This window comes from Oncorhynchus keta, chromosome 15 (assembly GCF_023373465.1).
Source record: "Oncorhynchus keta strain PuntledgeMale-10-30-2019 chromosome 15, Oket_V2, whole genome shotgun sequence".
Classification (NCBI taxonomy): Eukaryota; Metazoa; Chordata; class Actinopteri; order Salmoniformes; family Salmonidae; genus Oncorhynchus; species Oncorhynchus keta.
In genome coordinates, this window is record NC_068435.1 from 1,208,633 (window position 1) to 1,235,924 (window position 27,292).

Consider the following 27,292-nt stretch of genomic DNA (forward strand, 5'->3'; position numbering starts at 1 on the left):
GGGCTTTGTAGATGAACACATACAAATGTAGCTTTCTGAGAATATAATGTAAAGTCCAACCTTCTACTTGGTGCAATGGTGGGTGAGTGACTTGGCATTTGTAATAAAGCCCAAGGATGCATGATAAACAGAGTCCTGTCTCTGTAAGACAGAGAACACAGAGGAGGCTACATGACAAACAGAGTCCAGTCTCTGTTAGACAGAGGAGGCTGCATGATAAACAGAGTCCAGTCTCTGTTAGACAGAGGAGGCTGCATGATAAACAGAGTCCAGTCTCTGTCAGACAGAGGAGGCTACATGATAAACAGAGTCCAGTCTCTGTCAGACAGAGGAGGCTGCATGATAAACAGAGTCCAGTCTCTGTAAGACAGAGGAGGCTGCATGATAAACAGAGTCCAGTCTCTGTTAGACAGAGGAGGCTACATGATGAACAGAGTCCAGTCTCTGTCAGACAGAGGAGGCTGCATGATAAACAGAGTCCAGTCTCTGTTAGACAGAGGAGGCTGTATGATAAACAGAGTCCAGTCTCTGTTAGACAGAGGAGGCTGTATGATAAACAGAGGAGGCTGCATGATAAACAGAGTCCAGTCTCTGTCTCTGTCCATCTGTCAGACAGAGGAGGCTGCATGATAAACAGAGTCCAGTCTCTGTTAGACAGAGGAGGCTGTATGATAAACAGAGGAGGCTGCATGATAAACAGAGTCCAGTCTCTGTCAGACAGAGGAGGCTGCATGATAAACAGAGTCCAGTCTCTGTTAGACAGAGGAGGCTACATGACAAACAGAGTCCAGTCTCTGTTAGACAGAGGAGGCTGCATGATAAACAGAGGAGGCTGCATGATAAACAGAGGAGGATGCATGATAAACAGAGTCCTGTCTCTGTTAGACAGAGGAGGCTGCATGATAAACAGAGTCCAGTCTCTGTTAGACAGAGGAGGCTGCATGATAAACAGAGTCCAGTCTCTGTTAGACAGAGGAGGCTACATGACAAACAGAGTCCAGTCTCTGTTAGACAGAGGAGGCTGCATGATAAACAGAGTCCAGTCTCTGTCAGACAGAGGAGGCTGCATGATAAACAGAGGAGGCTGCATGATAAACAGAGGAGGATGCATGATAAACAGAGTCCTGTCTCTGTAAGACAGAGGAGGCTGCATGATAAACAGAGTACAGTCTCTGTTAGACAGAGGAGGCTACATGATGAACAGAGTCCAGTCTCTGTCAGACAGAGGAGGCTGCATGATAAACAGAGTCCAGTCTCTGTTAGACAGAGGAGGCTGTATGATAAACAGAGTCCAGTCTCTGTTAGACAGAGGAGGCTGTATGATAAACAGAGGAGGCTGCATGATAAACAGAGTCCAGTCTCTGTTAGACAGAGGAGGCTGTATGATAAACAGAGTCCAGTCTCGGTTAGACAGAGGAGGCTGTATGATAAACAGAGTCCAGTCTCTGTCAGACAGAGGAGACTGCATGACAAACAGAGTCCAGTCTCTGTCAGACAGAGGAGGCTACATGATAAACAGAGTCCAGTCTCTGTCAGACAGAGGAGGCTGTATGATAAACAGAGTCCAGTCTCTGTCAGACAGAGGAGGCTGTATGATAAACAGAGTCCTGTCTCTGTTAGACAGAGGAGGCTGTATGATAAACAGAGTCCAGTCTCTGTTAGACAGAGGAGGATGCATGCAAATACAACAAGTCACCATAATCAATTACACAGAGAAATGGCCTGAACAAGCTTCTTTCTAGCCATAAGCGGGAAGCAAGCCTTATTACGAAAATAAACATTTAAATGTAAGCTTTGTCACAAGATTATCCACATGAACTTTAAAGGACAACTTGTCATCCAATCAAATACCTAGGTATTTGTAGGAAGACATTTCTTCAATGGATAAGCCACCTGATGTGACAATGCTAACGTTCTCTGGCAGAGTTCTAGCTCTGGTAAAGGTCATGCATTTAGTTGTTTGTACATTCAAGACCAGTTTGAGATCATAAAGGGAGGCCTGCAGTGACTGAAAAGCAGCGTGGAGCTCTTCAACAGCCTGAACCAGAGAAGGAGCACATTAATATATAACTGTATCATCTGCATGTAGATGGAACTTAGCTGGTTGCATCCCGTTTCCCAAATCATTAATAAAAATTGAGAACAACACAGGAGCTAAAATGGAACCCTGGGGCACACCTCTATTAATCTCTAGACAGCTAGACTTGTGATTGTCAGTATAAACACATTGTGTTCTGTCAGAAAGATAGTTCCTAAACCAATTTACTGTCCCTTCTCTGAGACCAATGTTACTGAGTCTAGCTAACAACAATTCATGGTCAACTGAGTCAAATGCCTTTTGATAAATACACAAACAGAGCAGCACAGTGTTGCTTTTTATCAAGTGCATTAATGATGTTGTTTGCCACTGCCATAGCTGCAGTTGTGGTGCTGTGTCCCAATCTAAAGACAGACTGAACCCTGCTCAGTATGTTCATTTCAATGAAGAAGTTTTTTAATTGGGAGGTCACTAGGGATTCATAGACTTTGGTCAGGATACAGAGGTCACTAGGGATTCATAGACTTTGGTCAGGATGCAGAGGTCACTAGGGATTCATAGACTTTGGCCAGGATACAGAGTTCACTAGGGATTCATAGACTTTGTCCAGGATACAGAGGTCACTGGGGATTCATAGACCGACCAGAATACAGAGTTCACTAGGGATTCATAGACGTTGTCCAGGATACAGAGGTCACTATGGATTCATAGACTTTGTCCAGGATACAGAGGTCACTAGGGATTCATAGACTTTGTCCAGGATACAGAGGTCACTCGGGATTCATAGACTTTGTCCAGGATACAGAGGTCACTGGGGATTCATAGACTTTGTCCAGGATAGAGAGTTCACTAGGGATTCATAGACTTTGGGCCAGGATAGAGAGTTCACTAGGGATTCATAGACTTTGTCCAGGATACAGAGGTCACTAGGGATTCATAGACTTTGACCAGGATAGGGAGTTCACCAGGGGTTCATAGACCTTGACCAGGATAGGGAGTTCACTGGGGGTTCATAGACTTTGACCAGGATAGGGAGTTCACTAGGGATTCATAGACTTTGACCAGGATAGGGAGTTCACTAGCGATTAATAGACTTTGGTCAGGATAGGGAGTTCACTAGGGATTCATAGACTTTGACCAGGATAGGGAGTTCACTAGGGATTCATAGACTTTGACCAGGATAGGGAGTTCACTGGGGGTTCATAGACTTTGACCAGGATAGGGAGTTCACTAGGGATTCATAGACTTTGACCAGGATAGGGAGTTATTAGCATCTGAGGGATCTCCACCCTTTAGCAGTGGGAGGACATAAGCTGATTTCCAAATGCTGGATATGGAATTGGTCAAGAGAATCAAGTTGAAAAAGTGAGCCACAGGTTCAGTAATAATACCAGTTGCTATCGTTAACAGGTAGGTATCCAGGTTGTCTGCACCTGCAGACTTTTTGTGTCTATTGTCTTTAGTGCTTTATAGACCTCAGCATAAGAAACAGGCTCAAAGTTAAAATGGTTGACATAAGGGCCAAATCATAGTTGACTGTAACAGAGCTGATATTAGAGGCCTGGGCCCCACCATTATCAACAACAGAACCAGCAGATATGAAGTGCTTGTTAAAAACCCCGACAATATTATCCTTCACTTCATTAGAACCCATCATTAAATGGTCAGGAAGGCCAGAGGAGACATTAGAACCTGACACTGATTTGATTGGCTTCCAGAACTTGGTAGTGTTGTTTAGGTTCTCTGTGGACTGCATTTAAATAGTAATCTGATTTGGACTTCCCGATCAATCCTGTGCATTTGTTTCTTAGCGCTCTGAAGGAGGCCCAGTCAACAGGAGCATTTGTATGTCTAGCTCGAGCCCAAGAGATATTTCTCTTTCTAATGAATTCTGCCAAGTTATCTGAAAACCAGGGGTTGTCCCTTCCACTGATTCTACATTTCTTCACAGGGACTTTTCACACATCAACACAAATGTCATATAAAAATATTCCCAGTCAGTGTCAACATCGGGAATCAAACTTACTTTGTCAATATTATGGTACAGATCATGTAAGAACGAACGCCTGTTAATCAAACTGTCTAAAATGTCTTTTAAAAATATAACGGGGTTTGGCTTTGGTCATTTTTGTATTTCTAAAACAAGCAACAGTGATCACTGACATCATGACAGAATAAAGGCTGTAACGTAATAAAATGTGGGAAATCAAGGGGTCTGAATACTTTCCCAATGCACTGTTTTATATATATATATATACAAACATATACACTGCTCAAAAAAATAAGTTAATCAAATCCAATCAAATCAATGATGAGAGAATAGTCAGATGACTTGATACCTGACAAACATGGTGGCGTAGCAGGAAGATGTGAATGCCATGAACCAAGAGGTTGTGAGTTCAAATCCCAATGTCACGGCCCTGGATAAATGAACATGCACAATGTATGTCAAATATGTAAGTTGAAAACACTATGTTAAATGGACTGTGTGTGTGAGTATCCTTGACAACAGACAAAGAGCTATGACAGGAGCAGTAGTTCACCAATCAGGGCCTTGATTGGCTGAGGAATAATAAAGTGATGTGTAATGAATTTTTCATGAATATCTCATGTTCTGAGAACATGAAAACCACATTCTGAAAACATAGAAACCACCTTCTGAGAACATGAAAACCACATTCTGAGAACATGAAAACATAGAAACCACCTTCTGAGAACATGAAAACCACATTCTGAGAACATGAAAACCATGTTCTGAGAACATGAAAACCACATTCTGAGAACATGAAAACCACATTCTGAGAACATGAAAACCACATTCTGAGAACATGAAAACCACGTTCTGAGAACATGAAAACCACATTCTGAGAACAGGAAAACATAGAAACCACCTTCTGAGAACATGAAAACCACGTTCTGAGAACATGAAAACCACATTCTGAGAACAGGAAAACATAGAAACCACCTTCTGAGAACATGAAAACCACGTTCTGAGAACATGAAAACCACATTCTGAGAACATGAAAACATAAAAACCACCTTCTGAAAACATTAAAATCATGTTCTGAGAACATGAAAACCACATTCTGAGAACATGAAAACATAGAAACCAACTTCTGAGAACATGAAAACCACATTCTGAGAACATGAAAACCACATTCTGAGAACATGAAAACCACGTTCTGAGAACATGAAAACCACATTCTGAGAACATGAAAACATAAAAACCACCTTATGAAAACCATGTGCTGAGAACATTAAAACCACATTCTGAGAACATGAAAACCACGTTCTGACAACATGAAAACCACATTCTGAGAACATGAAAACCACGTTCTGAGAACATGAAAATCGTGTTCTGAGAACATGAAAACCACATTCTGAGAACATGAAAACATAGAAACCACCTTCTGAGAACATGAAAACCACATTCTGAGAACATGAAAACCACGTTCTGAGAACATGAAAACCACATTCTGAGAACATGAAAACCACGTTCTGAGAACATGAAAATCGTGTTCTGAGAACATGAAAACCACATTCTGAGAACATGAAAACATAGAAACCACCTTCTGAGAACATGAAAACCACATTCTGAGAACATGAAAACCACGTTCTGAGAACATGAAAACCACATTCTGAGAACAGGAAAACATAGAAACCACCTTCTGAGAACATGAAAACCACATTCTGAGAACATGAAAACCACGTTCTGAGAACATGAAAACCACATTCTGAGAACATGAAAACATAGAAACCACCTTCTGAGAACATGAAAACCACATTCTGAGAACATGAAAACCACATTCTGAGAACATGAAAACATAGAAACCACCTTCTGAGAACATGAAAACCACGTTCTGAGAACATGAAAACCACGTTCTGAGAACATGAAAACATAGAAACCACCTTCTGAGAACATGAAAACCACATTCTGAGAACATGAAAACCATGTTCTGAGAACATGAAAACCACATTCTGAGAACATGAAAACCACGTTCTGAGAACATGAAAACCACATTCTGAGAACATGAAAACCACATTCTGAGAACATTAAAACATAGAAACCACCTTCTGAGAACATGAAAACCACATTCTGAGAACATGAAAACCACGTTCTGAGAACATGAAAACCACATTCTGAGAACAGGAAAACATAGAAACCACCTTCTGAGAACATGAAAACCACATTCTGAGAACATGAAAACCACATTCTGAGAACAGGAAAACATAGAAACCACCTTCTGAGAACATGAAAACCACGTTCTGAGAACATGAAAACCACATTCTGAGAACATGAAAACATAAAAACCACCTTCTGAAAACATGAAAATCATGTTCTGAGAACATGAAAACCACATTCTGAGAACATGAAAACATAGAAACCAACTTCTGAGAACATGAAAACCACATTCTGAGAACATGAAAACCACATTCTGAGAACATGAAAATATAGAAACCACCTTCTGAGAACATGAAAACCACATTCTGAGAACATGAAAACCACGTTCTGAGAACATGAAAACCACATTCTGAGAACATGAAAACATAAAAACCACCTTATGAAAACCATGTGCTGAGAACATTAAAACCACATTCTGAGAACATGAAAACCACGTTCTGAGAACATGAAAACCACATTCTGAGAACATGAAAACCACGTTCTGAGAACATGAAAATCGTGTTCTGAGAACATGAAAACCACATTCTGAGAACATGAAAACATAGAAACCACCTTCTGAGAACATGAAAACCACATTCTGAGAACATGAAAACCACGTTCTGAGAACATGAAAACCACATTCTGAGAACATGAAAACCACGTTCTGAGAACATGAAAATCATGTTCTGAGAACATGAAAACCACATTCTGAGAACATGAAAACATAGAAACCACCTTCTGAGAACATGAAAACCACATTCTGAGAACATGAAAACCACGTTCTGAGAACATGAAAACCACATTCTGAGAACATGAAAACATAAAAACCACCTTCTGAAAACATGAAAACCACATTCTGAGAACATGAAAACCACGTTCTGAGAACATGAAAACCACATTCTGAGAACATGAAAACATAAAAACCACCTTCTGAAAACATGAAAATCATGTTCTGAGAACATGAAAACCACATTCTGAGAACATGAAAACATAGAAACCACCTTCTGAGAACATGAAAACCATTCTGAGAACATGAAAACCACATTCTGAGAACATGAAAATATAGAAACCACCTTCTGAGAACACGAAAACCACATTCTGAGAACATGAAAACCACGTTCTGAGAACATGAAAACCACATTCTGAGAACATGAAAACCACATTCTGAGAACATGAAAACCACGTTCTGAGAACATGAAAACCACATTCTGAGAACATGAAAACATGGAAACCACCTTCTGAGAACATGAAAACCACATTCTGAGAACATGAAAACCACGTTCTGAGAACATGAAAACCACATTCTGAGAACAGGAAAACATAGAAACCACCTTCTGAGAACATGAAAACCACATTCTGAGAACATGAAAACCACATTCTGAGAACATGAAAACATAGAAACCACCTTCTGAGAACATGAAAACCACATTCTGAGAACATGAAAACCACATTCTGAGAACATGAAAATATAGAAACCACCTTCTGAGAACATGAAAACCACATTCTGAGAACATGAAAACCACGTTCTGAGAACATGAAAACCACATTCTGAGAACATGAAAACATAAAAACCACCTTATGAAAACCATGTGCTGAGAACATTAAAACCACATTCTGAGAACATGAAAACCACGTTCTGAGAACATGAAAACCACATTCTGAGAACATGAAAACCACGTTCTGAGAACATGAAAACCACGTTCTGAGAACATTAAAACCACATTCTGAGAACATGAAAACCACGTTCTGAGAACATGAAAACCACATTCTGAGAACATGAAAACCACGTTCTGAGAACATGAAAACCACGTTCTGAGAACATGAAAACCACCTTCTGAGAACATGAAAACCACATTCTGAGAACATGAAAACCACGTTCTGAGAACATGAAAACCACATTCTGAGAACATGAAAACATAAAAACCACCTTATGAAAACCATGTGCTGAGAACATTAAAACCACATTCTGAGAACATGAAAACCACGTTCTGAGAACATGAAAACCACATTCTGAGAACATGAAAACCACGTTCTGAGAACATGAAAACCACGTTCTGAGAACATTAAAACCACATTCTGAGAACATGAAAACCACGTTCTGAGAACATGAAAACCACATTCTGAGAACATGAAAACCACGTTCTGAGAACATGAAAACCACGTTCTGAGAACATAAAAACCACGTTCTGAGAACATGAAAACCACGTTCTGAGAACATGAAAACCACGTTCTGAGAACATTAAAACCACATTCTGAGAACATGAAAATCACGTTCTGAGAAAATAAATACCACGTTCTGAGAACATGAAAACCACGTTCTGAGAACATGGTTCTGTCTGTAATGTTAGTTTGGACCCAACTGGTTCTGTATGGACTCAACTGGTTCTGTATGTAATGTTAGTATGGACCCAACTGGTTCTGTATGTAATGTTAGTATGGACCCAACTGGTTCTGTATGGACCCAACTGGTTCTGTATGTAATGTTAGTATGGACCCAACTAGTTCTGTATGTAATGTTAGTATGGACCCAACTGGTTCTGTATGTAATGTTAGTATGGACCCAACTGGTTCTGTATGTAATGTTAGTATGGACCCAACTGGTTCTGTATGTAATGTTAGTATGGACCCAACTGGTTCTGTATGTAATGTTAGTTTGGACCCAACTGGTTCTGTATGGACTCAACTGGTTCTGTATGTAATGTTAGTATGGACCCAACTGGTTCTGTATGTAATGTTAGTATGGACCCAACTGGTTCTGTATGTAATGTTAGTATGGACCCAACTGGTTCTGTATGTAATGTTAGTATGGACCCAACTGGTTCTGTATGGACCCAACTGGTTCTGTATGTAATGTTAGTATGGACCCAATTGGTTCTGTATGTAATGTTAGTATGGACCCAACTGGTTCTGTATGTAATGTTAGTTTGGACCCAACTGGTTCTGTATGTAATGTTAGTATGGACCCAACTGGTTCTGTATGTAATGTTAGTATGGACCCAACTGGTTCTGTATGTAATGTTAGTTTGGACCCAACTGGTTCTGTATGTAATGTTAGTATGGACCCAACTGGTTCTGTATGTAATGTTAGTATGGACCCAACTGGTTCTGTATGTAATGTTAGTATGGACCCAACTGGTTCTGTATGTAATGTTAGTTTGGACCCAACTGGTTCTGTATGTAATGTTAGTATGGACCCAACTGACAGGATATATGATTGTAGGAATAGTCTACATGACAGGATATATGATTGTAGGAATAGTCTACATGACAGGATATATGATTGTAGGAATAGTCTACATGACAGGATATATGATTGTAGGAATAGTCTACATGACAGGATATATGAATTGAATGGGTGAAATGTTCTATTATGGGGTTGTCTGATTTTGCTGTTGCTTGCTGTGGAAAATGAGCTGTGGCCAACCATTTTTTATTAGATAAATCAAGTAACGAAAAGGTACTGGATCTCAGCTCAGCCTGGCTCTCATTTGAATCATAGGTGCCGGGTTTTTAACCACCTCTCTCCTCCCTCCTCTCCCCCAGGAAGCTCCACTGTACCAGGAACTATATCCATATGAACCTGTTCATCTCCTTCATGCTGAGAGCTATCTCTGTGTTCATCAAGGACGGGGTTCTGTACACCCAGGAGGAAGAAAACCACTGCTTCAGACACACTGTGAGTTACACACACACCATGAGTTACACACACACACACACACACACACACACACACACACACACACACACACACACACACACACACACACACACACACACACACACCATGAGTTACACACACACACTCACACTCTGTATGTATCCACTAGGTGGAGTGTAAAGCAGTCATGCTGTTATACTGTATGTATCCACTACGTGGAGTGTAAAGTAGTGATGCAGTTATACTGTATGTGTCCACTAGGTGGAGTGTAAAGCAGTCATGGTGGTATACTGTATGTGTCCACTAGGTGGAGTGTAAAGTAGTGATGCTGTTATACTGTATGTGTCCACTAGGTGGAGTGTAAAGCAGTCATGGTGGTATACTGTATGTGTCCACTAGGTGGAGTGTAAAGTAGTGATGCTGTTATACTGTATGTGTCCACTAGGTGGAGTGTAAAGCAGTCATGGTATTATTCCACTACTGTGTGATGTCCAACTACTTCTGGCTGTTCATCGAAGGCCTGTACCTCTTCACCCTGCTGGTCCAAACCTTCTTCCCAGAGAGGCGGTACTTCTACTGGTACACCGTGGTAGGCTGGGGTGAGTAGAATAAACTGCTCATGGTGGGTTTGATCTCTGCTAGCCCACAGCTACTTTTTTTGAATATTGGCTGTTACCGCTTTTGGTTCCTGGTCCATTATTATATTACAGGGTGGCAGGCAGCCTAGCGGTTAAGAGTGTTGGGCCTACAACCAAAAAGGTCGCTGGTTTGAATTCCCGACCCGACTGTTTGATCAATCTGTCGATGTGCTCTTGAGCAAGGCAGTAGATGGTATAGAGTACAGTATATACATATGAGATGAGTAATGTAGGGTATGTAAACATTATATTAAGTGGCATTGTTTAAAGTGGCTAGTGACACATGTATTACATACTGTACATTTTTCCATTATTAAAGTGGCTGGAGTTGGGTCAGTGTCAATGACAGTGTGTTGGCAGCAGCCACTCAATGTTAGTGGTGGCTGTTTAACAGTCTGATGGCCTTCAGATAGAAGCTGTTTTTCAGTCTCTCGGTCCCTGCTTTGATGCACCTGTACTGACCTCGCCTTCTGGATGATAGCGGGGTGAACAGGCAGTGGCTCGGGTGGTTGTTGTCCTTGATGATCTTTATGGCCTTCCTGTAACAACGGGTGGTGTAGGTGTCCTGGAGGGCAGGTAGTTTGCCCCCGGTGATGCGTTGTGCAGTCCTCACTACCCTCTGGAGAGCCTTACGGTTGTGGGCGGAGCAGTTGCCGTACCAGGTGGTGATACAGCCCGAAAGGATGCTCTCGATTGTGCATCTGTAAAAGTTTGTGAGTGCTTATGGTGAGTGCTTCTCTCTTTCTCCCCTTACCCATCTGTCTATTGCCTCCTTTGAATTCCATGCTGTCACAGTTACCAGCCCTTTCAAGCTTAACATCCTTATCATTTATCGCCCTCCAGGTTCCCTCGGAGAGTTCATCAATGAGCTTGATGCCTTGATAAGCTCCTTTCCTGAGGAACATAAAACTCACCTCTCACAGTTCTGGGCGACTTTACTCCCCACGTCTACCTTTGACTCATTCCTCTCTGCCTCCTTCTTTCCACTCCTCTCCTCTTTGACCTCACCCTCTCACCTTCCCCCTACTCACAAGGCAGGCAATACGCTTGACCTCATCTTTACTAGATGCTGTTCTTCCACTAACCTCATTGCAACTCCCTCCAAGTCTCCGACCACTACCTTGTATCCTTTTCCCTCTGGCTCTCATCCAACACTTCCCACACTGCCCCTACTCGGATGGTATCGCGCCGTCCCAACCTTCGCTCTCTCTCCCCCGCTCACTCTCCTCTTCCATCCTATCTTCTCTTCCTCTGCTCAAACTTTCTCCAACCTATCTCCTGATTCTGCCTCCTCAACCCTCCTCTCCTCCCTTACTGCATCCTTTGACTCCCTATGTCCCCTATCCTCCAGGCCGGCTCACAGCCCTCCCCTCCCGCTCCGTGGCTCGACGACTCATTGCGAGCTCACAGAACAGGGTTCCGGGCAGCCAATGAAATGGAGGAAAACTTCGCCTCCCTGCGGACCTGGCATCCTTTCACTCCCTCCTCTCTACATTTTTTCCTCCTCTGTCTCTGCTGCTAAAGCCACTTTCTACCATTCTAAGTTCCAAGCATCTGCCTCTAACCCTACTGGGAAGCTCTTTGCCACCTTCTCCTCCCTCCTGAATCCTCCCCCCCTCCCTCCTCCCTCTCTGCAGATGACTTGTCAACCATTTTGAAAAATGATGACATCCGATCCTCTTATCTAAGTCAAACGACACCCTGGTTCTGCTCACACTGCCCTACCCTATGCTCTGACCTCTTTCTCCCCTCTCTCCAGATGAAATCACAGCCCTTTGACTACTGCCGTTGAACAACCTGCCCGCTTGACCCTATCCCCTCCTCTCTTCTCCAGACCATTTCCGGAGACCTTCTCCCTTACCTCACCTCGCTCATCAACTCATCCCTGACCGCTGGCACGTCCCTCCCGTCTTCAAGAGAGCGAGAGTTGCACCCCTTCTGAAAAAACCTACACTCGATCCCTCCGATGTCAACAACTACAGACCAGTATCCCTTCTCTCTTTTCTCTCCAAAACTCTTGAGCGTGCCGTCCTTGGCCAGCTCTACCGCTATCTCTCTCAGAATGACCTTCTTGATCCAAATCAGTCAGGTTTCAAGACTAGTCATTCAACTGAGACTGCTCTTCTCTGTATCACGGAGGCGCTCCGCACTGCTAAAGCTAACTCTCTCTCCTCTGCTCTCATCCTTCTAGACCTATCGGCTGCCTTCGATACTGTGAACCATCAGATCCTCCTTCCACCCTCTACTGGGCATCTGAACCCACGCTTGATTGCGTCCTACCTGACAGGTCGCTCCTACCAGGTGGCTGGCGAGAATCTGTCTCCTCACCACGCGCTCTCACCACTGGTGTCCCCAGGGCTCTGTTCTAGGCCCTCTCTTATTCTCGCTATACACCAAGTCACTTGGCTCTGTCATAACCTCACATGGTCTCTCCTATCATTGCTATGCAGAACACACAATTAATCTTCTCCTTTCCCCTTCTGATGACCAGGTGGCGAACCTCTGCATGTCTGGCAGACATATCAGTGTGGATGACGGATCACCACCTCAAGCTGAACCTCAGCAAGACGGAGCTCCTCTTCCTCCTGGGGAGGACTGCCCGTTCCATGATCTCGCCATCACGGTTGACAACTCCATGTGTGTCCTCCTCCCAGAGCGCTAAGAACCTGGCGTGATCCTGACAACACCCTGACGTTCTCAACTAACATCAAGGCGGTGTGTTCCAGGTTCATGCTCTACAACATCCTTATCTACTGCCTCACACAGGAACGGCGCAGGTCCTAATCCAGGCACTTGTCATCTCCCGTCTTGATTACTGCAACTCGCTGTTGGCTGGGCTCCCTACTGTGCCATTAAACCCACAACTCATCCAGCGCCGCAGCCCGTCTGGGTTCAACCCAAGTTCTCTCACGTCACCCCGCTCCTCCGCTCTCTCCACTGGCTTCCAGTTGAACTCGCATCCGCTACAAGACCATGGTGCTCGCCTACGGAGCTGTGAGGGGAACGGCACCTGTACCTCCAGGCTCTGATCAGGCCCTACACCCAAACAAGGGCACTGCGTTCATCCACCTCTGGCCTGCTCGCCTCCCTACCACTGAGGAAGTACAGTTCCCGCTCAGCCCAGTCAAAACTGTTCGCTGCTCTGGCCCCCAATGGTGGAACAAACTCCCTCACGACGCCAGGACAGCGGAGTCAATCACCACCTTCCGGAGACACCTGAAACCCCACCTCTTCAAGGAATACCTAGGATAGGGTAAGTAAGGGTAGGTAATCCTTCTCCCCCCCCAACAAGATTTAGATGCAAGTGGCTGTTCCACTGGTTGTCATAAGGTGTATGCACCAATTTGTAAGTCGCTCTGGATAAGAGCGTCTGCTAAATGACTTAAATGTAAATGTAAATGTTATGGAGAGAAGCCAAATTTCTTCAGCCTCCTGAGGTTGAAGAGGCGCTGCTGCGCCTTCTTCACGACGCTGTCAGTGTGGGTGGAACAATTCAGTTTGTGTACGCCGAGGAACATAAAACTTACTACCCTCTCCACTACTGTCCCATCGATGTGGATAGGGGGGTGCTCCCTCTGCTGTTTCCTGAAGTCCACAATCATCTCCTTTGTTTTGTTGACGTTGAGTGTGAGGTTATTTTCCCGACACCACACTCCAAGGGCCCTCACCCTTGGGGTGTGGTATCTGCTGGTTGAACCCAATGTCACAGCCCTTATCTACTGGTTGAACCCAATGTCACAGTCCTTATCTACTGGTTGAACCCAATGTCACAGCCCTTATCTACTGGTTGAACCCAATGTCACAGCCCTTATCTACTGGTTGAACCCAATGTCACAGCTCTTATCTACTGGTTGAACCCAATGTCACAGCTCTTATCTACTGGTTGAACCCAATGTCACAACTCTTATCTACTGGTTGAACCCAATGTCACAGCCCTTATCTACTGGTTGAACCCAATGTCACATCCCTTATCTACTGGTTGAACCCAATGTCACAGCCCTTATCTACTGGTTGAACCCAATGTCACAGCTCTTATCTACTGGTTGAACCCAATGTCACAGCCCTTATCTACTGGTTGAACCCAATGTCACAGCCCTTATCTACTGGTTGAGCCCAATGTCACAGCCCTTATCTACTGGTTGAACCCAATGTCACAGCCCTTATCTACTGGTTGAACCCAATGCCACAGTCCTTATCTACTGGTTGAACCCAATGTCACAGCTCTTATCTACTGATTGAACCCAATGTCACAGCCCTTATCTACTGGTTGAACCCAATGTCACAGCCCTTATCTACTGGTTGAACCCAATGTCACAGCCCTTATCTACTGGTTGAACCCAATGTCACAGCCCTTATCTACTGGTTGAACCCAATGTCACAGCCCTTATCTACTGGTTGAACCCAATGTCACAGCCCTTATCTACTGGTTGAACCCAATGTCACAGCCCTTATCTACTGGTTGAACCCAATGTCACAGCTCTTATCTACTGGTTGAACCCAATGTCGTTGTCCTCATCTACTGGTTGAACCCAATGTCACAGCCCTTATCTACTGGTTGAACCCAATGTCACAGCTCTTATCTACTGGTTGAACCCAATGTCGTTGTCCTCATCTACTGGTTGAACCCAATGTCACAGCCCTTATCTACTGGTTGAACCCAATGTCACAGCTCTTATCTACTGGTTGAACCCAATGTCGTTGTCCTCATCTACTGGTTGAACCCAATGTCACAGCTCTTATCTACTGGTTGAACCCAATGTCACAGCCCTTATCTACTGGTTGAACCCAATGTCACAGCTCTTATCTACTGGTTGAACCCAATGTCGTTGTCCTCATCTACTGGTTGAACCCAATGGCGTTGTCCTCATCTACTGGTTGAACCCAATGTCACAGCTCTTATCTACTGGTTGAACCCAATGTCGTTGTCCTCATCTACTGGTTGAACCCAATGGCGTTGTCCTCATCTACTGGTTGAACCCAATGTCGTTGTCCTCATCTACTGGTTGAACCCAATGTCACAGTCCTTATCTTCTGGTTGATCCCAATGTCACAGCCCTTATCTACTGGTTGAACCCAATGTCGTTGTCCTCATCTACTGGTTGAACCCAATGTCACAGCCCTTATCTACTGGTTGAACCCAATGTCACAGCTCTTATCTTCTGGTTGAACCCAATGTCACAGCTCTTATCTTCTGGTTGAACCCAATGTCACAGCTCTTATCTACTGGTTGAACCCAATGTCGTTGTCCTCATCTTCTGGTTGAACCCAATGTCACAGCCCTTATCTACTGGTTGAACCCAATGTCACAGCTCTTATCTACTGGTTGAACCCAATGTCGTTGTCCTCATCTTCTGGTTGAACCCAATGTCACAGCCCTTATCTACTGGTTGAACACTTTGCTCTTCTATGTCTTATCAATGTGTTCAGGTTTCAGATCAGATTCCTCATCTGTTCTCTCTGTCTTCAGGATTCAGATCAGATTCCTGATCTGTTCTCTCTGTCTTCAGGATTCAGATCAGATTCCTGATCTGTTCTCTCTGTCTTCAGGATTCAGATCAGATTCCTCATCTGTTCTCTCTGTCTTCAGGATTCAGATCAGATTCCTGATCTGTTCTCTCTGTCTTCAGGATTCAGATCAGATTCCTCATCTGTTCTCTCTGTCTTCAGGTTTCAGATCAGATTCCTGATCTGTTCTCTCTGTCTGTGTGTTTAGGTACTCCCACCATTTGTGTAACTGTCTGGGCTGCTCTGAGGCTTCACTTTGACGACACAAGGCACGTCCAAACCAGGGTTACATCTTTACTCATTATGTTTACAACAGACCTAGGAACTGCACATTCACTATCTGTTTATACCTCAATAACAAACTTGTGAACTTTTGAATAAAGAAAGTCTGCACATGACATATGCTACTTCCAAGCTTTTTAATGTACTTCCTTTAGCCTGTACCAGGTGAAGGTATTTTAACGTACTTCCTTTAGCCTGTACCAGGTGAAGGTATTTTAATGTGCTTCCTTTAGCCTGTACCAGGTGAAGGTATTTTAATGTACTTTCTTTAGCCTGTACCAGGTGAAAGTATTTTAATGTACTTCCTTTAGCCTGTACCAGGTGAAGGTATTTTAATGTACTTCCTTTAGCCTGTACCAGGTGAAGGTATTTTAACGTACTTCCTTTAGCCTGTACCAGGTGAAGGTATTTTAATGTACTTCCTTTAGCCTGTACCAGGTGAAGGTATTTTAATGTACTTCCTTTAGCCTGTACCAGGTGAAGGTATTTTAATGTACTTCCTTTAGCCTGTACCAGGTGAAGGTATTTTAATGTACTTCCTTTAGCCTGTACCAGGTGAAGGTATTTTAATGTACTTCCTTTAGCCTGTACCAGGTGAAGGTATTTTAATGTACTTCCTTTAGCCTGTACCAGGTGAAGGTATTTTAATGTACTTCCTTTAGCCTGTACCAGGTGAAGGTATTTTAACATACTTCCTTTAGCCTGTACCAGGTGAAGGTATTTTAATGTACTTCCTTTACCAGGTGAAGGCTATATCAAACCACAGCCTAATATATTTATTTATTATCGCTGATGTCATCGTTTAGAACCTTATAATATGTATAATAATATTGTGTCCCAAACGGAGCCCTATTCCCTATATAGTGCACTATTGCCTATATAGTGCCCTATCCCCTATGGGCCCTGGTCATACGCACTATAAAGGGCATAGGTTGCCTTTTGGGACAATATCACTCTCACCCCCTGCTGTGTCTCTTGTCCTGTACCCTGTAGTTGCTGGGATACCAACAACACCACTGCCCTCTGGTGGGTGATCAAGGGACCTACAGTCGTCTCCATCATGGTGGGTGGAACAGGCTTTATCACGGATGACCCAAATGGAACCCTATTCCCTAGTTCAGTGGCTCTCAAACTGTGGGTCAAAGGGTCGGCGGGGGGGGGGCGGGGACGCTGAGGAACTAACTCAGTCATGCTTTATCACGGCTGACCCAAATGGAACCCTATTCCCTAGTTCAGTGGTTCTCAAACTGTGGGTCAAAGGGTCGGCGGGGGACTATGGACGCTGAGGAACTAACTCAGTCATGCTTTATCTTGAAAGTACAATAGTAGACTGCACCCAAGATTTAGTTCCCTATTCCCTTAGTTCAGTGGTTCTCATAACTGGTGACCTGATAAAAGGGTTGAGAGCCTGAGCTATTATATGGGGGGGGAAAGCCTAGTGGTTGAGTTTAGTAAGGAAGGTTATCCCCAGTCATGGTTCAACTGTCGTTCTGCCCCTGAAAGGCAGTTAACCCAGAAGGCCTTCATTGAAAATACGAATTTGTTCTTAACTGACTTTTCTAGTTAAATAAAGGTCTTAAAATTAAATTAAATATAACGGGGTGGACCTGATAACCAATGACGATGAGAGCCTATAGGGAGGATCAAATGGGGCGGCCAGGAAAGCCAGTGGTCTCAACGATGAGACAGCCATAAGGAGCAGGTCAGAGACCTGGACCAGGACAACAACCTCTCCCTCAACGCTGAGAGCCTATAGGGAGGAGGTCAGAGATGGTGGTAAGGACAACAACCTCTCCCTCAACGATGAGAGCCTATAGGGAGAGGTCAGAGACCTGGCAGTGTGGTGCCTGATAACCGTTCAGGATAACAACCCTCCCTCAACGATGAGACAGCCTATAGGGAACAGGACCAGGCAGTGTGGCAACAAGTCTTAGGGAGTTCTGCCCCTGAACGATGAGACAGCCCTTAATCCACTGTTCCCAGGGTCATTGAACCAGGGAATTTGTTCTTAACTGACTTTTCTAGTTAAATAAAGGTCAAATTAAAATTAAATTAAATATAACGGTTGTAGACCTGATAACCAACGACGATGAGAGCCTATAGGGAGGAGGTCAGAGACCTGGCAGTGTGGTGCCAGGACAACAACCTCTCCCTCAACGATGAGACAGCCTATAGGGAGCAGGTCAGAGACCAGGCAGTGTGGCAACAACCTCTCCCTCAACGATGAGACAGCCCTTAGGGAGCAGGTCAGAGACCTGGCCGTGTGGTGCCAGGACAACAACCTCTCCCTCAACGATGAGACAGCCCTTAGGGAGCAGGTCAGAGACCTGGCAGTGTGGTGCCAGGACAACAACCTCTCCCTCAACGTAACCAAGACCAAGGAGCTGATTGTGGACTACAGGAAAAGGAGGGCCGAGCCACGCCCCCATCCACATTGACGAGGCTGTGGTGGATCGGATCAAGAGATTCAAGTTCTTCGGGGCTCCGGAGTGAAGCAGCGGTCTATATGCATCTAATCCAGGCTGTATCACAACCGGCTGTGATTGGGAGTCCCATAGGGCGGCGCACTATTGGCATAAGCGTCGTCAGGGTTTGGCCGGTGTAGGCCGTCATTGTAAATAAGAATTTTTCTTAACTGACTTGCCTACTTAAATAAAGGTTACATTTTTTTTCGGCCCACCTTTTCCTGTAGTCCACAATCAGCTCCTTTGTCTTGATCACATTGAGGGAGAAGTTGTTGTCCTGGCACCACACTGCCAGGTCTCTGACCTGCTCCCTAAGGGCTGTCTCATCGTTGTCGGTGATCAGACCTACCACTGTTTTGTCGTCATCAAACTTAATGATGATATTAGAGTCGTGTTTGGCCAAGCAGTCGTGGGTGAACAGGGAGTACAGGAGGGAATTGAGCACGAACCCCTGAGGGGCCCCCGTGTTGAGGATCAGCGTGGCGGATGTGGTGTTACCTGGGGGTCGGCTCGTCAGGAAGTCCAGGATCCAGTTGCAGAGGGAGGTGTTTAGTCCCAGGGTCCTTAGCTTAGTGATGAGCTTTGAGGGCACTATGGTGTTGAACGCTGAGCTGTAGTCAATTAATAGAATTCTCACATAGGTGTTCCTTTTGTCCAGGTGGGAAAGGGCAGTGTGGAGAGCAATAGAGATTGCATCGTCTGTGGATCTGTTGGGGTGGTATGTGAATTGGAGTGGGTCTAGGGTTTCTGGGATGATGGTGTTGATGTGAGCCATGACCAGCCTTTCAAAGCACTTCATGGCTACCGATGTGAGTGCTACGGGTCAATAGTCATTAAGGTAGGTTACCTTCGCTTCTTTGGTCACAGGGACTATGGTGATCTGCTTGGAACATGTAGGTATTACAGCAGCATACCACCCTGCATACCACCCTGCATACCACCCTGCATACCACTGCTGGCTTGCTTCTGAAGCTAAGCAGGGTTGGTCCTGGTCAGCAGCATACCACCCTGCATACCACTGCTGGCTTGCTTCTGAAGCTAAGCAGGGTTGGTCCTGGTCAGCAGCATACCACCCTGCATACCACTGCTGGCTTGCTTCTGAAGCTAAGCAGGGTTGGTCCTGGTCAGCAGCATACCACCCTGCATACCACTGCTGGCTTGCTTCTGAAGCTAAGCAGGGTTGGTCCTGGTCAGCAGCATACCACCCTGCATCCCACTGCTGGCTTGCTTCTGAAGCTAAGCAGGGTTGGTCCTGGTCAGTTCCTGGATGGGAGACCAGATGCTGCTGGAAGTGGTGTTGGAGGGCCAGTAGGAGGCACTCTTTCCTCTGGTCTAAAGAAATATCCCAATGCCAGTGCCATTTCTCAATAACTATAATATTACCATGTTGTGCTGCTGCCATTTTGTTGTCATGTTGTGTTGCTGTCATGTTGTGTTGTTGCCATGCTGTGCATGTCATGTGTTGCTGCCATGCTGTGTTGTCATGTTGTGTTGCTGCCATGCTGTGCTGCTCCCGGTCATGCTGTGCATACCATGCCCTGCATACCACTGCTGGCTTGCTTTGAAGCCATGCTGTGTTGTCATGTTGTGTTGCTACCACCCTGCATACCACTGCTGGTTGCTTCTGAAGCTAAGCAGGGTTCATCCTGTGTTGCTGCCATGCTGCTGTGTTGAAGCCATGCTGTGTTGTCATGTTGTGTTGCTGCCATACCACTGTGGTTGTCAGCTAAGCAGGGTTGTGTTGCTGCCATTCTGTGTTGTCATGTTGTGTTGCTGCCATGCTGTGTTGTCATGCTTGTGTTGAAGCCATGCTGTGTTGTCATGTGTTGAAGCCATTCTGTGTTGTCATGTTGTGTTGCTGCCATGCTGTGTTGTCATGTTGTGTTGCTGCCATGCTGTGTTGTCATGTTGTGTTGCTGCCATGCTGTGTTGTCATGTTGTGTTGCTGCCATTCTGTGTTGTCATGTTGTGTTGCTGCCATGCTGTGCTGCTACCATGCTCTGTTGTCATGTGTTGAAGCCATGCTGTGTTGTCATGTTGTGTTGCTGCCATGCTGTGTTGTCATGTTGTGTTGCTGCCATTCTGTGTTGTCATGTTGTGTTGCAGCCATGCTGTGTTGTCATGTATTGCTGCCATGCTGTGTTGTCATGTTGTGTTGCTGCCATGCTGTGCTGCTACCATGCTGTGCTGCTACCATGCTGTGTTGTCATGTTGTGTTGCTGCCATGCTGTGTTGTCATGTTGTGTTGCTGCCATTCTGTGTTGTCATGTTGTGTTGCAGCCATGCTGTGTTGTCATGTATTGCTGCCATGCTGTGTTGTCATGTGTTGCTGCCATGCTGTGTTGTCATGTGTTGCTGCCATGCTGTGTTGTCATGTTGTGTTGCTGCCATGCTGTGTTGTCATGTGTTGCTGCCACGCTGTGTTGCTGCCATGCTGTGTTGTCATGTTGTGTTGCTGCCATGCTGTGTTGTCATGTGTTGCTGCCATGCTGTGTTGTCATGTTGTGTTGCTGCCATTCTGTGTTGTCATGTTGTGTTGCTGCCATTCTGTGTTGTCATGTTGTGTTGCTGCCATGCTGTGTTGTCATGTATTGCTGCCATGCTGTGTTGTCATGTTGTGTTGCTGCCATGCTGTGTTGTCATGTGTTGCTGCCATGCTGTGTTGTCATGTGTTGCTGCCATGCTGTGTTGTCATGTTGTGTTGCTGCCATGCTGTGTTGTCATGTTGTGTTGCTGCCATGCTGTGTTGTCATGTGTTGCTGCCATGCTGTGTTGTCATGTGTTGCTGCCATGCTGTGTTGTCATGTTGTGTTGCTGCCATGCTGTGTTGTCATGCTGTTGCTGCCATGCTGTGTTGTCATGTTGTGTTGCTGCCATGCTGTGTTGTCATGTGTTGCTGCCATGCTGTGTTGTCATGTTGTGTTGCTGCCATTCTGTGTTGTCATGTTGTGTTGCTGCCATGCTGTGTTGTCATGTATTGCTGCCATGCTGTGTTGTCATGTTGTTGCTGCCATGCTGTGTTGTCATGTGTTGCTGCCATTCTGTGTTGTCATGTTGTGTTGCTGCCATGCTGTTGTCATGTGTTGTCATGTTGTGTTGCTGCCATGCTGTGTTGTCATGTTGTGTTGCTGCCATGCTGTGTTGTCATGTTGTGTTGCTGCCATGCTGTGTTGTCATGTTGTGTTGCTGCCATGCTGTGTTGTCATGTATTGCTGCCATGCTGTGTTGTCATGTGTTGCTGCCATGCTGTGTTGTCATGTTGTGTTGCTGCCATGCTGTGTTGTCATGTTGTGTTGCTGCCATCTGTGTTGTCATGTTGTGTTGCTGCCATGCTGTGTTGTCATGTTGTGTTGCTGCCATGCTGTGTTGTCATGTTGTGTTGCTGCCATGCTGTGCTGTGCTGCTGCCATGCTGTGTTGTCATGTTGTGTTGCTGCCATTCTGTGTTGTCATGTTGTGTTGCTGCCATTCTGTGTTGTCTGTGTGTTACAGCCATGCTGTGTTGTCATGTATTGCTGCCATGCTGTGTTGTCATGTGTTGCTGCCATGCTGTGTTGTCATGTGTTGCTGCCATGCTGTGTTGTCATGTGTTGCTGCCATGCTGTGTTGTCATGTTGTGTTGCAGCCATGCTGTGTTGTCATGTTGTGTTGCTGCCATGCTGTGTTGCTACCATCATGTGTTGCTGCCATGCTGTGTTGTCATGTTGTGTTGCTGCCATGCTGTGTTGTCATGTTGTGTTGCTGCCATTCTGTGTTGTCATGTTGTGTTGCTGCCATTCTGTGTTGTCATGTTGTGTTGCAGCCATGCTGTGTTGTCATGTATTGCTGCCATGCTGTGTTGTCATGTGTTGCTGCCATGCTGTGTTGTCATGTGTTGCTACCATGCTGTGTTGTCATGTGTTGCTACCATGCTGTGTTGTCATGTGTTGCAGCCATGCTGTGTTGTCATGTGTTGCTGCCATGCTGTGTTGTCATGTGTTGCTGCCATGCTGTGTTGTCATGTATTGCTACCATGCTATGTTGTTGTCTTAGGTCTATCTTTATGTAGTGTTGTGGTGTCTCTCTTTATGTAGTGTTGTGGTGTCTCTCTTTATGTAGTGTTATGTTGTCTTAGGTCTCTCTTTATGTAGTGTTATGTTGTCTTAGGTCTCTCTTTATGTAGTGTTGTGTTGTCTTAGGTCTCTCTTTATGTAGTGTTATGTTGTCTTAGGTCTCTCTTTATGTAGTGTTGTGTTGTCTTAGGTCTCTCTTTATGTAGTGTTGTGTTGTCTTAGGTCTCTCTCTATGTAGTGTTGTGTTGTCTTAGGTCTCTCTTTATGTAGTGTTGTGTTGTCTTAGGTCTCTCTCTATGTAGTGTTATGTTGTCTTAGGTCTCTCTCTATGTAGTGTTGTGTTGTCTTAGGTCTCTCTCTATGTAGTGTTGTGGTGTCTTAGGTCTCTCTCTATGTAGTGTTGTGGTGTCTTAGGTCTCTCTCTATGTAGTGTTGTGGTGTCTTAGGTCTCTCTCTATGTAGTGTTGTGGTGTATTAGGTCTCTCTCTATGTAGTGTTGTGGTGTCTTAGGTCTCTCTCTATGTAGTGTTGTGGTGTATTAGGTCTCTCTCTATGTAGTGTTGTGGTGTCTTAGGTCTCTCTCTATGTAGTGTTGTGGTGTATTAGGTCTCTCTCTATGTAGTGTTGTGGTGTCTTAGGTCTCTCTCTATGTAGTGTTGTGGTGTCTTAGGTCTCTCTCTATGTAGTGTTGTGGTGTCTTAGGTCTCTCTCTATGTAGTGTTGTGGTGTCTTAGGTCTCTCTCTATGTAGTGTTGTGGTGTCTTAGGTCTCTCCTTATGTAGTGTTGTGTTGTCATGTGTTGCTACCATGCTGTGTTGTCATGTGTTGCTACCATGCTATGTTGTTGTCTTAGGTCTATCTTTATGTAGTGTTGTGGTGTCTCTCTTTATGTAGTGTTATGTTGTCTTAGGTCTCTCTCTATGTAGTGTTATGTTGTCTTAGGTCTCTCTCTATGTAGTGTTATGTTGTCTTAGGTCTATAAGTAAGAATTTGTTCTAAACTGACTTTAATAAAGGTCAAATAAAATTGAGAATCTATTATATTTCCTCCCCACATTAATACAACTTCGTCTGAACGGTCTTAGATCTACTGCATTTTTGTAGATTGAGTTTTGGTGTGTATTCTTGTGTTAAAACTTGAAAAGTAATGATGATAACAGTAATGTAATAACGATAATCATCCTTGCTATGTGCTTCTCTAGATCAACTTTGTCCTGTTTGTTGGCATCATAGTCATTCTGGTCCAGAAGCTGCAGTCGCCTGACATCAGAGGGAATGAGTCCAGTATCTACCTGTAAGTACCTGGTCTTAGCCCCACCTCTATGTCCAGTATCTACCTCTAAATACCTGGTCTTAGCCCTACCTCTATGTCCAGTATCTACCTGTAAATACCTGGTCTTAGCTCTACCTCTATGTCCAGTATCTACCTGTAAGTACCTGGTCTTAGCCCCACCTCTGTCCAGTATCTACCTGTAAGTACCTGGTCTTAGCCCTACCTCTATGTCCAGTATCTACCTGTAAATACCTGGTCTTAGCTCTACCTCTATGTCCAGTATCTACCTGTAAATACCTGGTCTTAGCCCTACCTCTATGTCCAGTATCTACCTGTATGTACCTGGTCTTAGCCCTACCTCTATGTCCAGTATCTACCTGTAAGTACCTGGTCTTAGCCCCACCTCTGTCCAGTATCTACCTGTAAGTACCTGGTCTTAGCCCCACCTCACCTGTAAGTACCTGGTCTTAGCCCCACCTCTGTCCAGTATCTACCTGTAAGTACCTGGTCTTAGCCCCCTATGTCCAGTATCTACCTGTAAGTACCTGGTCTTAGCCCCACCTCTGTCCAGTATCTACCTGTAAGTACCTGGTCTTAGCCCCACCTCTGTCCAGTATCTACCTGTAAGTACCTGGTCTTAGCCCTACCTCTATGTCCAGTATCTACCTGTAAGTACCTGGTCTTAGCCCCACCTATGTCCAGTATCTACCTGTAAGTACCTGGTCTTAGCCCCACCTCTGTCCAGTATCTACCTGTAAGTACCTGGTCTTAGCCCTACCTCTATGTCCAGTATCTACCTGTATGTACCTGGTCTTAGCCCTACCTCTATGTCCAGTATCTACCTGTAAGTACCTGGTCTTAGCCCCACCTATGTCCAGTATCTACCTGTAAGTACCTGGTCTTAGCCCCACCTCTGTCCAGTATCTACCTGTAAGTACCTGGTCTTAGCCCCACCTCTGTCCAGTATCTACCTGTAAGTACCTGGTCTTAGCCCTACCTCTGTGTCCAGTATCTACCTGTAAGTACCTGGTCTTAGCCCCACCTCTGTGTCCAGTATCTACCTGTAAGTACCTGGTCTTAGCCCTACCTCTATGTCCAGTATCTACCTGTAAGTACCTGGTCTTAGCCCTACCTCTATGTCCAATATCTACCTGTAAGTACCTGGTCTTAGCCCCACCTCTGTGTCCAGTATCTACCTGTAAGTACCTGGTCTTAGCCCTACCTCTATGTCCAGTATCTACCTGTAAGTACCTGGTCTTAGCCCTACCTCTATGTCCAATATCTACCTGTAAGTACCTGGTCTTAGCCCCACCTCTGTCCAGTATCTACCTGTAAGTACCTGGTCTTAGACCCACCTCTGTCCAGTATCTACCTGTAAGTACCTGGTCTTAGCCCCACCTCTGTCCAGTATCTACCTGTAAGTACCTGGTCTTAGCCCCACCTCTGTCCAGTATCTACCTGTAAGTACCTGGTCTTAGCCCCACCTCTGTCCAGTATCTACCTGTAAGTACCTGGTCTTAGCCCCACCTCTATGTCCAGTATCTACCTGTAAGTACCTGGTCTTAGCCCCACCTCTGTCCAGTATCTACCTGTAAGTACCTGGTCTTAGCCCCACCTCTGTCCAGTATCTACCTGTAAGTACCTGGTCTTAGCCCCACCTATGTCCAGTATCTACCTGTAAGTACCTGGTCTTAGCCCCACCTCTGTCCAGTATCTACCTGTAAGTACCTGGTCTTAGCCCCACCTCTGTCCAGTATCTACCTGTAAGTACCTGGTCTTAGCCCCACCTCTATGTCCAGTATCTACCTGTAAGTACCTGGTCTTAGCCATTTAACATTTACATTTACATTTAAGTCATTTAGCAGACGCTCTTATCCAGAGCGACTTACAAATTGGTGCATTCACCTTATGACATCCAGTGGAACAGCCACTTTACAATAGTGCATCTAAATATTTTAAGGGGGGGTGGAATTACTTTATCCTATCCTAGGTATTCCTTAAAGAGGTGGGGTTTCAGGTGTCTCCGGAAGGTGGTGATTGACTCCGCTGTCCTGGCGTCGTGAGGGAGTGTGTTCCACCATTGGGGAGCCAGAGCAGCGAACAGTTTTGACTGGGCTGAGCGGGAACTGTACTTCCTCAGTGGTAGGGAGGCGAGCAGGCCAGAGGTGGATGAACGCAGTGCCCTTGTTTGGGTGTAGGGACTGATCAGAGCCTGGAGGTACTGAGGTGCCGTTCCCCTCACAGCTCCGTAGGCAAGCACCATGGTCTTGTAGCGGATGCGAGCTTCAACTGGAAGCCAGTGGAGAGAGCGGAGGAGCGGGGTGACGTGAGAGAACTTGGGAAGGTTGAACACCAGACGGGCTGCGGCGTTCTGGATGAGTTGTAGGGGTTTAATGGCACAGGCAGGGAGCCCAGCCAACAGCGAGTTGCAGTAATCCAGACGGGAGATGACAAGTGCCTGGATTAGGACCTGCGCCGCTTCCTGTGTGAGGCAGGGTCGTACTCTGCGGATGTTGTAGAGCATGAACCTACAGGAACGGGACACCGCCTTGATGTTAGTTGAGAACGACAGGGTGTTGTCCAGGATCACGCCAAGGTTCTTAGCGCTCTGGGAGGAGGACACAATGGAGTTGTCAACCGTGATGGCGAGATCATGGAACGGGCAGTCCTTCCCCGGGAGGAAGAGCAGCTCCGTCTTGCCGAGGTTCAGCTTGAGGTGGTGATCCGTCATCCACACTGATATGTCTGCCAGACATGCAGAGATGCGATTCACCACCTGGTCATCAGAAGGAGGAAAGGAGAAGATTAATTGTGTGTCGTCTGCATTGCAATGATAGGAGAGACCATGTGAGGTTATGACAGAGCCAAGTGACTTGGTGTATAGCGAGAATAGGAGAGGGCCTAGAACAGAGCCCTGGGGGACACCAGTGGTGAGAGCGCGTGGTGAGGAGACAGATTCTCGCCACGCCACCTGGTAGGAGCGACCTGTCAGGTAGGACGCAATCCAAGCGTGGGCCGCGCCGGAGATGCCCAACTCGGAGAGGGTGGAGAGGAGGATCTGATGGTTCACAGTATCGAAGGCAGCCGATAGGTCTAGAAGGATGAGAGCAGAGGAGAGAGAGTTAGCTTTAGCGGTGCGGAGCGTCTCCGTGATACAGAGAAGAGCAGTCTCAGTTGAATGACTAGTCTTGAAACCTGACTGATTTGGATCAAGAAGGTCA

The 27,292-nt window shown here is 45.3% G+C and overlaps 1 protein-coding gene across 1 annotated transcript in view; it reads left to right on the forward strand.

Annotated features, from left to right (window-relative positions):
* LOC127907478 (pituitary adenylate cyclase-activating polypeptide type I receptor-like) overlaps positions 1 to 27,292 on the forward strand; it is a 92,853-nt gene that overhangs the window by 58,701 nt on the left and 6,860 nt on the right. The window contains exons 7-11 of the mRNA XM_052462735.1: positions 9,744 to 9,876; positions 10,304 to 10,457; positions 16,210 to 16,270; positions 17,277 to 17,346; positions 24,001 to 24,092. Of these exons, the coding sequence (XP_052318695.1) occupies positions 9,744 to 9,876; positions 10,304 to 10,457; positions 16,210 to 16,270; positions 17,277 to 17,346; positions 24,001 to 24,092 (510 nt within the window). The remainder of the gene's footprint in view (positions 1 to 9,743; positions 9,877 to 10,303; positions 10,458 to 16,209; positions 16,271 to 17,276; positions 17,347 to 24,000; positions 24,093 to 27,292) is intronic.